A 14,736-nucleotide genomic window follows, 5' to 3' on the forward strand; every position below is an offset into this window, starting at 1 on the left:
TTTTTCAATGCCACCCACACTCCAGACAGAGAGAAAAAGGATTCGCCACCCTGTAAAGGGCCAAGAATAAAAATAAGGAGCAAAAATATAAACAGATCTATCACGGAAAGGGGGGGGGGGGCGATAAAAATAATAAAGCCTAACCTAACCTGGAGCGTTACATAAACGGGACCTCTTGCGAGATGGGCTGCGGGCCCTGGACCCGCTGCCCGGAGCCCTTCGCCCACCCTCCCATCACCCAGCCACGGGTCTGCCGCGGAGCCAGTCCCTGTGGGGGCCCCCCCCGCTCCCCCCCTCAAAATTAAATCCCTAAGCCGGCACCAGAAGCTTCCTGAACCGCAGGCTGAAATCAGGGAGTAAATAATAATAAACACCACAAAAGCCTTTCTTTGGGCTGCGGCTGCTGGAGCTGCTCTCCCCTTCCTTGCTTCCACCGTCCGTCCCCCCCCACCCCGGCGGCTGGGCCGCAGGCCAGGGCAGGCAAGGGGGGGTGCAGGGCACCCAGGCTAGGGGGGAGCCTTCACCAAGGGGGTGGGGCACCTGCAGGGACACCCCAGGGCACCCCGGCCGGTGGCTGTCAAGCCACAGAGGGGGATAAGCCTCCCCAAAATATGGGAAGGGGGGGAGGGGGTTAGGCCTCCCTAACCCCACGGCGGGGGGGGGGGGGGGGCAGGTCCAACCCCCAGCTCCGGGGAAGAGGCCTAGGCCTGGCCTCAGAAAGGGGCGCTGCCGCCGCCCGGGGGCGGTGGGGGGGGCGACACCGGAGGGGAGTCCCCGGTGCCCCCTGTCCCCCCCGGTGCAGGCCCGGCCGAGGAGGCGGGCTCGCCCCCCCCCCCCCCCGGGGCTGCCGGCGGAGGGTGCGGGGGGGGGGTGGGGGTGGGGGGGTGCGGGAAGGATACAGCTTGACCACGTCGGTGTCCATCCGCCTCTTGCCCGGGCTGGGGGAGGACATGGTGGCCGCGGCCGCCCCCGGTGCTCCGGGCGGGCTGTCAGCGCCGCCGCCGCGGACCGGGGACGCCCGGCACCGAGGGGAGCGGGGGGGCGCCGGGCTCCGAGCCGCTGGGACCCCCCCCGCCGCCGCCGCCGCCGCCGCCGCTGCTGCTGCCGCTGTCGCCGCCGCCCTCCTCCTGTGGTGCCGCCGGTGGTGCCGCCGCTCGGGTCCCCCCCCCGCGCCGCCTCGCGCTCCCTCAGCCGCGAGCCCCGCTCCGGTCGCCTCTGCCGGAGCCTCTCTCTGGACCCCTGACGTCACCCGCAGTGACCTCACCGCCCCACACCATCGCCATTGGTTGCGCCGACAACGCCGCGCCGGCCCCGCCCGCCCCGCGGCATGCCGGGAATTGTAGTGCGGTGCGTGTGCGTGGGGAAGTGCTGGCGGAGCCGCGGGTTCGAGACCCCGCCGGGGACGGGGGGGGGGGGCGGGGCCCAGCGCGGGGTCACCGCCCGGCCGGACGCCAGGGTGGGGCGGCCAGTGTCACCCGGGAAAGGCACCATTAAATCCAAACCTCCCCCCCCCCCCCCCCCCCCCGGATTACAAACCGGGCACGTGGGGGATGGCCAGGCCTCGCAGCACGAGTCACCGTGCCGGCTTTCCGGTGCGACACCGGCAAAGCATTTCCCGGTGCCTCAGTTTACCCAACCGGATGGGGGAGGCACCCGCCAGCGCCCCGGAGGCGACAGCGGGGCGCGTGACGACGGTGCTAATGGGTATCCCTCAAGCCGGCGGGGCTCTGGTGTGGCAACTCCACGCCCGGGGCCGACATCCCGCATTCCTGACCCCAGCATCACCCCAAAATTTGCCCCAATGCTTCCTCCCCACGTGGGGAGGACACGCAGCCGAGGAACTCCCAAAAAGTCCGAGAAAAGGGGGAACCTCACCCCACAAGTGTGCGCGTGGGGGGTGATTTCCTCCATTTAATGCCCCAACGCATCCCTCCAGCCCGGAGTCTGGCTGGGGCAGGAGGTAACGCACCCGAGGGGGGGTCAGATCCACACCCCAGGTGAGCTATGCTGGGAGGAATTTGGGGAGACAAAGGGGAACTGGGTTATATTTGAGCAGAGCAGTGGGAGAGGTTGGGGTAGAGGGTCCCCCATTTTCCCAGCCCTCGATGCTCCCTGACCAGGATCCAGGCAACTGGGAGAACAGGAGGGGAGGATCAGGATTTTCTCTTAATTTCTTTAAATCTTTGTATTTCGTCTGTGTAATACCATAGTTTTGCAACAGGGATAATTTCAGGGTAACGGGGACTACGACAGCATCCTGTCCCTTTTGGGATGCCTTAAGGCCGCTCTTGCAGCACCCAGACCCCTGTGTGTAGGTGCACAGCAGGTTTGGGGGCCCTCCGAGCCCTCCTGGGTCTGAAAATGGAGGTGGATGGGTGTGGGGAGGCAGCTGGCTTTGCCCACCACAGCGTGGGGACATCATCCCCCCCACCACCATGGGTGCACCCCGTGTTTTGTGGGGTGGTTCCCTGACCACGGTGGGGCTGGGCAGGCAAAGTGGCAAAGGGGAGGGCCAGGGCGGCGTCAGAAGCCACGGGGAATGGGGGAGATATGGGGAGCTGGGGAAAACTATTGGAAAAGGGGGAGCCAGAGGAGTTCTGGGGAACAGGGGAGCTACAGGGACCCATAGCAAGCTGTGGGAAGCTATAAGGAGTGGGGGGAGCTGTGGGGGATGAGGGGAGCCAGGGGAAACCATGGGGGGGGGCTGTTGGGGACAAGGAGATCTGTGGGTCCAGGCAGCTGGGGAAGGGGATCCTCCGTGCCCCACTGCAGAGCCCTGCCAATGCCCAGCCCACCCTCAGCCCCCAGGGTGTGGGTGTGTGTGTGTGGGGGGGTGACACCCCCATCTCCACCCCAACTCCCAGCCCAGCATGGCCATGGGGTGAAGCAGCTCCTCGTTAGGGCCACGCAATTAGGACCCTCTTAGAAAAGGAAGATAACTCACCCAAACTCAAGCCCTGCTGCTCCCCAGGGGGCTTCTGGCCAGCACCCACCCAAGAAGCCGGCAGGTAAAGGGCGTCTCCCAGAAGAAGCCCCGGGGTAGGCAGGTGCACCCACAAGTTTTGGGGTGCAGGGAGAACGGGGATCAGCCCTGATCAAGGCAGCCGCTGCCTTCCGAGGCAGGGGGTAGCCAGAAAATGCCCCAAAGGGGATGGGGCAAGATGAGATGCAGAAGAAACCCCAGAGCTGGGGCTGGGGAAACCGAGGCAGGGGCTCCTCTTCCAAAGGGGGTTCCTTTGCTCCCCCCAAAAAAAAAAAAAAGACATGTCCCTGTGCCTTTACCCACCTCTGTGCGGCTGTGGCAGAGCTGGGGTGAGGAGGTCCAACTGTGCCTGGGTTGTCTGTGTAGTCTGAGCCCTCCCTAAAGCCCCTTCCCCAACATCCTTGAGGATGGAGACGACAGATTAGGGTCTCCCTTCTTGGCTTCTTCTCCCCCTTCCACAGAGACCAGTCCCTCCCCAGCACACAGCCTTGTGGCCCTGAGCCATGGGAAGCCCTAACTCACCTCTTCCAGGGTTTTGGCTGCGTCCCAGCCTCCCCTGTAGTCTGGCCCGGGTGATTTATCACCCCGGGAAGGCTATCAGCCCTGAACTAAATCTGCTTCGGGCAGCTGATTGCTGGGGCAGACGCTGGCAGGCATTGGGGTACGAGGCTGGGGGCGCCTCTGCGTGTACAGGGCCTGAGGCCACGGCAAAGAGCCCACATCAGGCAAGGGAGACAGTGAAACAAGGAGTGGGAAACAGGAGAGGGAGGCAGCCGGACACTGATCCCACAAAGACAAGCATCCCGAGGGATACGGGAGCCATGTGCTAGGTCCAGAGCTCACCCCGCCCCAGGAAGAAGCACCGCACCAGCAGTAAGAAAAAAAAAAAAACAAAACTGAAATGTTTATTCCCACCTGGCACCACTTCCCTGCGCCGCTGATGGCAGGACACAGCTGGACAAGATGGTCACCCTCGTGAGGTGACCACGTCTCCTTGTTCACCCCGCACGCCCGCAGCACGTCCTGGCTCCAGACGGGGCTGTCGAAGCCCTCGGGGCAAAGGGCTACAGCAGCCATTTGTGAAGGCAGGGCGCTTCAAGGAAGGCAGTCAGGGAGGAGGGGGTCCCAGCAGCCGCTGGGGGCTGTGTTTGGCACGGAGCCTCCTCAGCATCCCCCTCCCCCAGGGCACGGAGCTGTCGCGGGAGCGACTGCGAAGTAGATCTCTGCTGGACCGACGCGATGCCCTGTGCCGCCAGCCAGGCGGCAGTTCCCAGAGGCAGCGGCCCGTTCAGGAGGAATTCATGCTCTCCCACTGCCGGAAAATGCGGAACACCTTGCAGGACTTCACCGAGAGACTCTGCCAGAGAGGGGAGTAAAGCGACAACCGGAGGTTAAGGCACCACAACAGGACCTGCAACCGCCACCGACCTGCCTCCAAAGCACGCAGCAAAAAAACCCCGTCTGAAATATCCTAATTGGCTGCCAGGACATCAATTTGCTCCTCTTCTTCGTTAGCCCCATTTACCAGAACCAGAGGGGAGAACAGCAAGGTGACTGCAAGCAAGAAGCAAGACGGGACTCCAGTCATCCCTGCTCCAGCTGGGGCTCTTGCCTCCAACTTGTGTCTAGTCCCGTAGGACCTGCTGGCGCTTTCCCGGCACGTGGCACAGCCAGAAGGGACCGACCTGTTGGGGACACAACTCACAAAGTCCCCAAGATGAAATGCTGAAGCAGGACTGTTCCACCGGGTCCCTGCAGCTCAGCCCCAAGCAAAGCAGGGGGGAACCAGCAGGAGGAATCCAAGTGGATAATGGGGCCCAGGGAGGCAGCAGCAGGTACCGGCTGCTCCACAGCCGCTCGGCGAGGGGGGGCTGTGGCCTCAGCTCCGCTCCCCTGCTTCGGCAAACCCACCGGTCCAACAGCCCGGGGCTGGCAGCCGCAGGAGCCAGTGGTCAGGATGTCTGCAGAGAGGGTCAGGAGCTCTCTATCGGGACGTGAAATGAAACTGGATCTCGGGCAGCGCTGAGCCGCTCGGGAAAGGCTGTTATTTATAGCAGCCCTTGAGCAGATCTGCACACAACACATCATTGTAACGGATGAGACCCAGCCGAGAGGCCGCCAGCGCAGCCGGAGGGGAGGCTGAGACTCCGCAGACACATGCTTGGTCCTCGCCACCCAGCTGGGTTTGCATTTAGCCCGAATGAAGCCCATCTACCCCAAACTCTGCCCAAAAGGCTTTCATCCCTGGGCAAGGCTGGAGGAAGCGGTGTTTGAGCACTTGGTTTCGGGGCTGGGGATCCCGCAGGCTCACCACAGGCTCCATCTCAGGCACTCTGTCGCACTTTCTGGTGGCGAGGAGCGTGTTCAGTACCACTCGCCAGCCCGGCTCTGCCTTTGCAGGCTCCTTCTCCGTCTGGGTCGCGGTATCCTCCAGGGCTTCTCCTGCCTCCACTGCATTGACCCAGGGACACCAGTCGCGATGCTGTGAGCTGGGGTCAAAGAAGCTCCTCAAAGAAGTGTCCTGGGTAGGGGAGCAGATGATGATAAAGGAGGACAGTGACAGCATGGTTTAAAACAGATCCCAACACCACAATAAAACCCTCTCCGTGTCTAAACACCAGCCCTGAGCTGGCCCAGCGCTGCGCTACAGGGACAACACTGGTCCCTGGATCAGTAGCACCCTGCCCAGATCTCTCTCCTCCCCACCCAGGCTCTTCCTGCACCCGCACCCGGGTCACTCACTGAGCTGCCGGAAGAGCAGAGCCGTGCCCGCTTGGCTTTGCGGAGAGGACTGGATGGCACCTCCACGTTGTCCCCCTGCCCCATGCTGCGGGTGACGGGGCGGCTCCTCAAAGTGGGGCTGGCCACCTCCAACTCACCCCGGTCCATGGGGATGGGAGAGTCCCAACCCCGTGGGCGAGAGATGGCCGGGGACGGGCTCTTCTCGTGCTGCCAGTGGGGAAAGAACAAGGAATTAATAAAGCTCCTCTGGTCACCAGCATGTCCTCTGCCTGAAGCGGACAGGGGTGCCCTGCCCAGCTCAAACAAGAGATCAAAGCCTTCTCCGCCATCCTGGCAGGAGTCGTGCCACCTTCCCTTCACACCAGGAGCATCTTAGATGTGTCTAGTTGGACTTGGGTGAAGGCAGCCCCTGATTTGAAGCATCCCGAGTTAGACAAGCCTCAGTACCCTGGCTGGAAAGGCCCTTTTTTTTGCCCTCCCGCAGGAGGGCTGAGGGAGGGGAGGACAGAGAGCTGCAAAGGGCAGGGGTAAAGGCAGCAGCAACCCACATCTGTTGGAAGTTGCCCATGGCTGAAGACACGGCACCAAGATGAGCCTCTTTCAGAGTAAAAGGCAGCGGACACCCAAACCACATCAGTCTCGACTCCTGCGTGCTCCTGTATCACCCCGACATCCCAAGCTCACGGGCCGGCTGAGCTGGGCCATACCTGCTCAGAGCCCGGAGGGAGCGTGTCTTGGCTCCGCGTGAGCATCCTGCGCGGAGACGTGGGCACGAGTGGTAAGCGCTCGGCGGATGCCGGCAGAGCGCCGCAGGAGTCCAGCTCCGGCCCCGCAGACTCCAGCTGGTGAAAGCCCCACAGTCCCACCTTCCTCATGCAGCGGGAGCAGGTGATCACCGAGAGGTGCACGGAGCCAGACGCAGCACTGCGGGGACAGAGCCAAGTCACAAGAGAAGGTCAGGGACGAGCGTGGGCCCTTCCCCAAAATCGCAGCTTTCGGAAGAGATGCGGGTATTTGGCAGAGCACAAGAACGGTCTCAGTCACAGGTACCTGAGCCAGCACGTTTCAAGACATCAGTACCCCTGGGCTGAGGCACAGACTTACTGTTTTTGTAGCCCTGTGTACTAAGAAGTAAAACAAGTCCATTAAAACCCATCTATAGCATTGATTTAAACTGGCTCGGTTACATTGTGGCTTGCCGTGAAGCAGGAGCACACTCAGTTGTGGCATATCAGCCGAGAGCGTCCCCATCCTCAGGCCCCGAACTGCCCAGCCACAGCGGCAGCTCTGCTCTTCCCCACCGTAAGCCCTTTTCCAGCCTGCGCCGTAAGAGATCGCTTCACCTCCATGAAGCTGCCTCAGGCACAAAGCGCGTGGCTGTTCTGCTCACAGCACACGCTTTGGGAAGCCGCGAACCGTCAGGTCATGAACCTTCCCTCCCTTCCCGCAGGCCTGACAAGCAATGAAAGCGTTACTGAGGATGACATTTCAGGGATTGACTTCAACATCTAAACCGGCAACGAGCGGGGCAACCGACAGCTCAGTTGTTTCAGACTCTTTGCCGTCTCAGGAAGACATCTATTTTAGATTAGGTAGCTCTGCACTGGGGTTTCTGGAAGTCTGTCAGTTTTAACGGCTGGAGATAATAAAATAGTGAAATAGGGGATACTGAACATTTCACAGGAGGGACATCCGCATTCCTCCAGCCTCTGACAGGTTTCACCAGGAACCACAAAGCGCGGCAGACACTTCAGTATCAATCCTACACCACTACCCACCTGCAAGTCCAGCCGCACAGAGCCAGGACGCAGGCAGGAATGTGCGCTTGCAGGATTTCCGTGGCAAACTTCATCGGTGGTTTCTCTCCCTCTGTTTTGTGCTCTAGTTCCTCCCCGATCAGCTGGAAGAGCAGACTGATCTTCTCCTCTGTCAGGGACTGCGGGGCAGAGAAAGGTGGCAGAGCTGGCAGGCAGAGGCAGTCTGACAAAATACACTGCTTCTACTCACAAGCCACGTCCTACATGGACAAAAACCCCTTTTTCACTCCCTGAAAGGGCTGGGTGTGTGAGCTAGCACCCTCGGCACTTCTACTCTGGTTAACAGGCAAAAGCCACACAGAGCGATGGCTTCCTCCTGCCTTGTGCCCGTCTGACTCTACCCGTTGCGTGGACTCGGTTCAAGCACCATTTGCTCCCCCGAGCACGCGTGGGGACAGCGGAGCAGGTCACAGCTCTGCCGCTCACAGCAAGCACGAGCCCAAACAGCCCCCGTCTGTCCCTCTGATCCCAGGGAGGCAGCAGGGGCTGTGTTTGCCTGTGCTCAGGCAAACCGCGAGCACTTCTGGGGCCATTCCTGAGGCACAGCGAGAAAAGAGAGTCCCCGGAGGCTGTCAGTCGGGCTCCAGACCTTGCTGCTAGTGGGACAGCTGGGGAGTTAGATGTGGAGATGCGATACATCCGTTGGCTTTATGCAGTCTCTTCTTCGGGGGCTCTGCTGGGTTTCACAGCTCAGCCAGCCCACGGTGGCAAACGTAAAACACCTCTGCGATTTCTGCTGAATGGATGAAGAGTTCCCCGGTTCCCACACAGCTTCTCGCTGCCGAGAGCCATCTGTTTCCCAGCGAGCGAGTGCCCAACAAGCCAGACTTGGCTGGAGTAGAGCAGGGCCTGGCCAGGTCCCTACGAGGAGGCAATCCCACACTTGCTCCTGGCTGCAGCTACGCTCCAGCCTCTTGTGCCGTAGCTCCTGCTCTTCCCTCCTGCCTGCTGAGCCTCCTCGCACGACTGCCTCGTACGAGTGGCCCCCCCCTGTACCGCACTCCCTGGCCTCCCTCACCTTCACAGGCCTCTGCCCACACCTCTGCTGCGGGGCAGCCTCTGGCACCCCGAACTCCCGATCCCACCTAACGCAATGACTGTCCCCAGTCTTGTGGGATCCCAGCTAAAGGGGCGATCCACAGGCTGCCGCATCTCATGGAGTGCTTGGAGGTAACAAACAAGGGTGGGAGCTGCCAGGGAGAGCTCCCAAAGGAGTCTGTGGGACCCCAAATCACTTCGGCCAGACACCAGAGAGCACCACGCACGGCAGGAAAGGCACAGAGTGGAAACCGGACACTACAGCCCACTTCCCACCGGCAACATCGTGGTGACATGAGCCAGCTGTGCCTGCGTTGGTCAAGGGCTTGCACGGCAGATAAGCCTTTCCAAACTCCCTTTTACGTGCTTCCAGAAACACCAGGTGAAACCACCACGTGGGGAACATCCGAGGAGAAAGCCAAGGCAATGACAGACCACTCACACACGCAAACTGAAGTCTCCAATGTGAATCTTGCAACCGTTTCGGTCAGGGTTTGCACAGCACAGGCGTGCCTGGCATCGTCGCTGGGGACTTGAACGCACCCGATCTCAGGAGCAGATGGGAACTCACCATGTTTTTCACGTCTTCTGGTCTGAGGGAGGGCAGCTGCAGCTCCAGCTGACACAGGCTCTGAAAGCGGTCCAGGAAGTCCTGGAGAAGGGCTCTGGGCTCATCCACCAGCAACATGGCAAAGCGATCTGGCGAAAGCAAACGCGGGAGGCCTGAGCTGTGCCACCAGCCTTCCCACCCCCTCCTTATCCCGCAGGGCAAGGGAGGAGATGAATCCAGCCAACGTCTCCCCATAACGGTCTACTTGGCTTTTAAAGGAAAGCTGAGCACAGCCTTTTTCCTTTGCAACCACCCATCCCTGTGCAGCACAGCTCTGAAGATGAGATCTATTGCCCTTTGAGCATCCCGTGTCACCCAGCCTCCTCTGTCCCCTCCCAGTTACAACCCAAAAAGCATTTTAACTGCCCTAGAGGCACACAGAGGTTAAGAGAGGCTGGGTACAGGCCGGCCTGGGGCTCCAGCCATGGCCCCGTTTATTTGCTGAGGCTGCTCAGAGATGTCGCTTTGCCACTGTGTGTTTCATTGTCCCCAGAGGGAAAAAGGGGACTGTGATGACACTGCCTGCTTTGAGAACTTGAAGAGAAACCACAATTCCTACCACGGGAGACAAGAGCAGAGACAGAAAGAGAGAAAAAAAAGGGAATAATGCCGGACATGTGCACTAGCCGGGCGCTGAGACACCAACCTGGGCAGGGGCTGTCTGGCCAGAAGCAGAACTTCTCATGAGCAGTGCACAAGGCCTTCTTCAGCTCCACACAGCGCTCCTTATCTGCAAGGCAAAGCTCACTTCTACTCCCCTGTGGAGCCACCTCCTCGGGGAATGGCTGGGAGAACCAAACCAGGAGAGGAAGGCACCAGGCTACGAGGGCTTCCCTGCTCCTCCCGTTCAGCATGGCTTGGGTGATGGATGCCACCCGAGGCTGTAGGTTGCAGAACCCGAAGCTCTCACCTCAGCCTCATCTCCCTCTCCACCAAAAGGAGCTGCCGCACCTCCAGCCTCCCCGCAGGCAACCACAGAGCGGTGGTTCCTGCGGCAGCGAAGGCAGGCTGGCTCAAAGGGTTATCTCCACAACAGCAAGCGTCACCAGAGCGGTTCCACCTCCCTGCAACCAAAATCCCCTCCCGTTCCCAGGCACGGTGACCGCAGAGCAGGGGAGCCTGCCATGCTGCACGGCAGTGCAGTGGAAACACAGCTCAAACCAGCCACCGGCACAGGGACCGCCGGCTCTTGCCAGTTTTACCTTCTGGGCTGCTGCCAGTCCCTAGCTAACTCGCCTGACCCCTCCACCCTGGCTGTAGGAGCCAAATCGCAGCCATGTCTGGAAATCAAGCTTCCTAAAAAAAGGATCGGATACTTAATTTAATTTATTCACACCTTTCAGAACCAAATAATTTATTTTTCAATTTAGTTTTCACACCCTTCTTCTGATTATTTTAGATTTTCCTAAACCAGTGCGGTCACCAACAGAGTAATTAGGCCAAGGTTTATTTAAAAAAGATAGTCTGAACAAACAGCGGACGTCAATATTCAGAGCGACCCAAAAGGAAATGCTCAGGCAGCTCCCCATTACCCACGCTGCATTCGTCAGACGTCAGGGTTGTGCTCTCTGCTACCTTCCAGATAACAAGAGCAGGGACTTGCCGTCAAGCAAATTGAGAAGTGGAGATGACACTTGTTTGTGGTGGGGTAATAAACGCCTTTCTGCAGAGGACAGATGCAGGTAAAGGAAAGTGAATGTCTGGGCAGGCGATGAAGCCCAGGCTATCGCTATCCTGTGGCTCACGAGCGACACTCACACCACGGAGGCTGGCGTTCCTGCCACACTCTCAGCCCCGCGTTGTCCAACGCGGGAGAGACGGGAGCTGTTACCGCTCCCTGTCTGCGCCACACAGCCTCAGGAGCGGCCGACGCTCTGCGGGCAGGGGAAGGAAGCTGGTGCTGGGCCTGGGCAAGGAGCTCAGTGAGGGCAACACGAGGGGGAGCTTTGCTGCCGGTAGTCCAAGTAGTTTAAAGAGGGCAGTGGAGGAGTTTATTAATTAAATTACACAACGCGACCACTTGAACGGACTGACTTGGTGACCAGCAGCCACCAACAGCCCAGATTAGAAAAATTTAGTGGCGGATCAGAGCAGCAGATCGAGCAGTCGGGAAACAACATTTAAAAAAAGGATGTGAAGGTACTCGAGCGCATCCCGAGGAGGGCAACAAAGCTGGTGAAGGGGCTGGAAGGAACGTCCCCTGAGGAGCGGCTGAGGGCTCTGGGTTTGTCTAGTTGGGAGAAAAGGAGGCTGAGAGGCGACCTCATTGCTCTCCACAGCTTCCTGAGGAAGGGAAGCGGAGAGGGGGGAGCTGATCTCTTCTCCCTGGGATCCTGTGACAGGACACGTGGGAATGGTTCAGAGCTGCATCAGGGAAGGTTCAGACTTGATATCAGGGGACATTTCTTTACCAAGAGGGCGGTCAAACCCTGGAACAGGCTTCCTAGAGAGGTGGTCGATGCCCCATCCCTGTCAGTGTTTAAGAGGCATTTGGACAATGCCCTTAATAACATGCTTCAACTTTTTGGTCAGCCCCAAAGCGGTCGGGCAGTTGGACCAGATGATCATCACAGATCCCTTCCAACTGGAACTATTCTATTCTAACCCATCTCTGACAACAGAAGCAGGAAGTTTTACTACGTTCTCACAAACTAAAGGAAACTTATGTGACTTGCACTTTATTTTCAGAGACATCAAACACCCAGCGCCACCCAGGACAAGACTAGGGGAGTCGTTTACACACACAGCAAGGCACCCCCCCCCCCCCAAAAACCTACAGCCCACCCCCTGTACCCGCAAGGACGCCAGCATACGCACACTTGTTGAAGTCAAAGGCGAGCTGCAGGCTCACGCAGAGGAAGGCCTGGCAGCTGGAGCACTTCAGCATGTCACACTCCACATTGGTCCAGCCGTACTTGGCGCAAACCAGGGGCGAGAGCTCGTGGGGTTTGCCCGCCCACTTCAGCGGGTGCTCACGTTAAGGATAAAACCCAGTAAATTACGGGTTAAACAGTCGAAGCTTTGGCCAGGGTTTATTTGGCCACAGAAGAAAAGCCTCTGAGAAGATGGAGCCTGCAGGGAAGCCACGGGGAAGGTGACAGCAAAAAGGGTGGGGGACAGCTGGAAGTTCAGCATCAGAAAGGATATGGTGAATGTTTCTACTCTGCTGAAATAGGCTTCCTTGCTGGCGGACTCCAAGGAGAGAGCATCCATTTGCAGAGATCCATTAGCCGATTCCGACCAGTCGGACGTGTCTTTCCTAAAAGGAACAGCAAGTCAGCAAGCGAAGCATCTGCGCTGTCCTGGAGACTTCATTAATAAAAAATGCACAGACCACTTTCTAACCTCTCGTCCTTCAGGCTTACCCTTACAAGAAGGGAACCCTTTCTCCAGAGCTCCCAAGCCCCAACTTTTAATTACTTTACTAATAAACCAATTAAAAAATATAATGCAACAAGCAAAGGTGTGCATTAAACATCTCATGATGACCGACAGCAGTGGCAGATGGGGATTTGACGCGACAAGTAGGAGTCGGGAGCTCCTTTTCTGAGCGTGGTGAAGCCAGATCAATGATCACGGCACATCTCTGAAGCCAGGGATGCATCTGAGCTCCCGGCACCTGGAATGCCGGCTCCCAGCACTGGCATCTGCGCCCGCAACGCCAGCCCTGCAGCGAGTGCTGCCCTTCAGCCCCTCCCCAACACCCCTCCACGGGCCAAAATTTGGGGATGGTTGGGTCAAGGGTGTACCGTGCCTCCGAGGGCAGGGTGGCTTGGCTTTAGCCGGATACCCCCGAAGCTCAGCCACCCAGTGTCCCCAGTCCTTCCCAGTGCCTTCCAGACTCCCCAGCGCCCACCGGTAACTCCTGTGACTCTCAGTGCCCGCCCCCCGCGGGGTGTGACCCCACACTTTTCGGGTCAGAGCCCCAGTACGTGGCCAGTTCAGCTTGCTCAGGCTGCAGGGACGCCACAACTCTACAGGTGACTTACCCGCCCCTGCCCTCCCAGTGCCCCCCAGCACTGCCCCCCAGTGCACACCCGCACCTCCCACTGCCCACTACTGCCACCCAGTATCTCTCAGTTTCCGCTACCGCCTCCCAGTGCCTCTTAGTCCCCCCAGTACTCCCAGTGTCACCAGTACTGCCTCCCAGTGCCACTCAGTCCCTCCACTACTCCCAGTGTCACTAGTACTGTCTCCCAGTGCCACTCAGTCCCTCCAGTACTCCCAGTACTGCCTCCCAGTGCCCCTTAGTCCCCCCAGTACTCCCAGTGCCACCAGTACTGCCTCCCAGTGCCCCTTAGTCCCCCCAGTACTCCCAGTGCCACCAGTACTGCCTCCCAGTGTCACTCAGTCCCCCCAGTACTCCCAGTGCCACCAGTACTGCCTCCCAGTGCCACTCAGTCCCTCCACTACTCCCAGTACTGTCTCCCAGTGCCACTCAGTCCCTCCACTACTCCCAGTACTGCCTCCCAGTGCCACTCAGTCCCTCCACTACTCCCAGTACTGTCTCCCAGTGCCACTCAGTCCCTCCACTACTCCCAGTACTGCCTCCCAGTGCCACTCAGTCCCTCCACTACTCCCAGTGTCACCAGTACTGCCTCCCAGTGCCACTCAGTCCCTCCACTACTCCCAGTACTGCCTCCCAGTGCCACTCAGTCCCTCCACTACTCCCAGTGTCACCAGTACTGCCTCCCAGTGCCACTCAGTCCCTCCACTACTCCCAATACTGTCTCCCAGTGCCACTCAGTCCCTCCAGTACTCCCAGTACTGCCTCCCAGTGCCACTCAGTCCCTCCAGAACTCCCAGTGCCACCAGTACTGCCTCCCAGTGCCACTCAGTCCCTCCAGTACCTCCTAGTCCCATCAGTACTGCCTCCCAGCGCTCCTTAGTCCCACCAGTACTCCCAGTGCCCCTTAGTGCCACCAGTAACGCCTCCCAGCGCCCCCCACCTTCCAGTGCCCCCCACCCCCACCCCGTGCTTCCCCGTCCCTCCCAGCACACCCCAGGGCCCTCTTTCCCCAGTACTCCTCTCCCCTAATAACTCCCAGTACCTAATAACTACCTAATAACTAATACCCTAATAACTACCCAGTGCTCTCCAGCGCCCCCCCCAACAACTCCCGTCGTCTCCCAGGGCCCCCAATAACTCCCAGCGCCTCCCAGGAACTTCGAGGGCTCCTCAACACCCCCACCCCGCGCCGGTGCCACACGGCCGGGCCGCCCCCCTCAGGCCCGGCGCCAGCGGGGCCCCGCCGCTCCCCCTCACCCGTCGGGGCCGGCGCCCTCGGGGGCGATGCCACCATCGATGAGGTCGCGGATCTGCTGGGGGGTGACGGCGGGCGGCCTCCCCCGAGCCCCCCCCGCCGCCCCGGCGCTGGGCGCCGCCATCTTGGTCCCTCACCCCGTCACGGCCCGGGGAGGGGGGGCGGGAAACGCCGCCGCGCAGGACCGTTCCGGCCCCGCCGTGGGGCCGGCCATGACCCCACGCAACTCCCGCACGGCCTCCTCGTCCACACGGAGGGTTAGCGGTGCGCTGCCGCCTCCGC

At 60.0% G+C, this 14,736-nt stretch overlaps 2 protein-coding genes across 2 annotated transcripts in view; both read right to left on the bottom strand.

Moving 5' to 3' along the window:
- Window positions 1-1,038, bottom strand: part of UBE2H (ubiquitin conjugating enzyme E2 H) — a 53,846-nt gene extending 52,808 nt beyond the window's left edge. Inside the window, exon 1 of the mRNA XM_076342987.1 lies at window positions 900-1,038. Within this exon, the coding sequence (XP_076199102.1) occupies window positions 900-952 (53 nt within the window). The 5' untranslated portion in view covers window positions 953-1,038. The remainder of the gene's footprint in view (window positions 1-899) is intronic.
- A 2,827-nt stretch (window positions 1,039-3,865) lies between these two features.
- On the bottom strand, window positions 3,866-14,578 carry ZC3HC1 (zinc finger C3HC-type containing 1). The gene is made up of 10 exons (XM_076343265.1): window positions 14,457-14,578; window positions 12,338-12,449; window positions 12,008-12,158; window positions 9,837-9,920; window positions 9,152-9,279; window positions 7,504-7,661; window positions 6,433-6,649; window positions 5,726-5,932; window positions 5,295-5,504; window positions 3,866-4,340 (listed from the first exon to the last, which is right to left on the bottom strand). Exons 1-10 carry the CDS (start codon window positions 14,576-14,578, stop codon window positions 4,272-4,274), a joined length of 1,458 nt encoding a protein of 485 aa, XP_076199380.1. The 3' UTR covers window positions 3,866-4,271.
- Window positions 14,579-14,736: the final 158 nt, after the last annotated feature.

Source organism: Aptenodytes patagonicus, chromosome 1 (assembly GCF_965638725.1).
Source record: "Aptenodytes patagonicus chromosome 1, bAptPat1.pri.cur, whole genome shotgun sequence".
NCBI lineage: Eukaryota > Metazoa > Chordata > Aves > Sphenisciformes > Spheniscidae > Aptenodytes > Aptenodytes patagonicus.

Coding starts and splice junctions, on each gene's coding strand:
- ZC3HC1 (XM_076343265.1), bottom strand. CDS start 14,578: ATGGCGGCGCCCAGCGCCGGGGCGGCGGGGGGGGCTCGGGGGAGGCCG. Junction 9,280..9,836: donor GCCAGACAGCCCCTGCCCAG/GTTGGTGTCTCA, acceptor TGCTTTCGCCAG/ATCGCTTTGCCATGTTGCTG. Junction 5,505..5,725: donor TCTGCTCTTCCGGCAGCTCA/GTGAGTGACCCG, acceptor TCCCCTACCCAG/GACACTTCTTTGAGGAGCTT.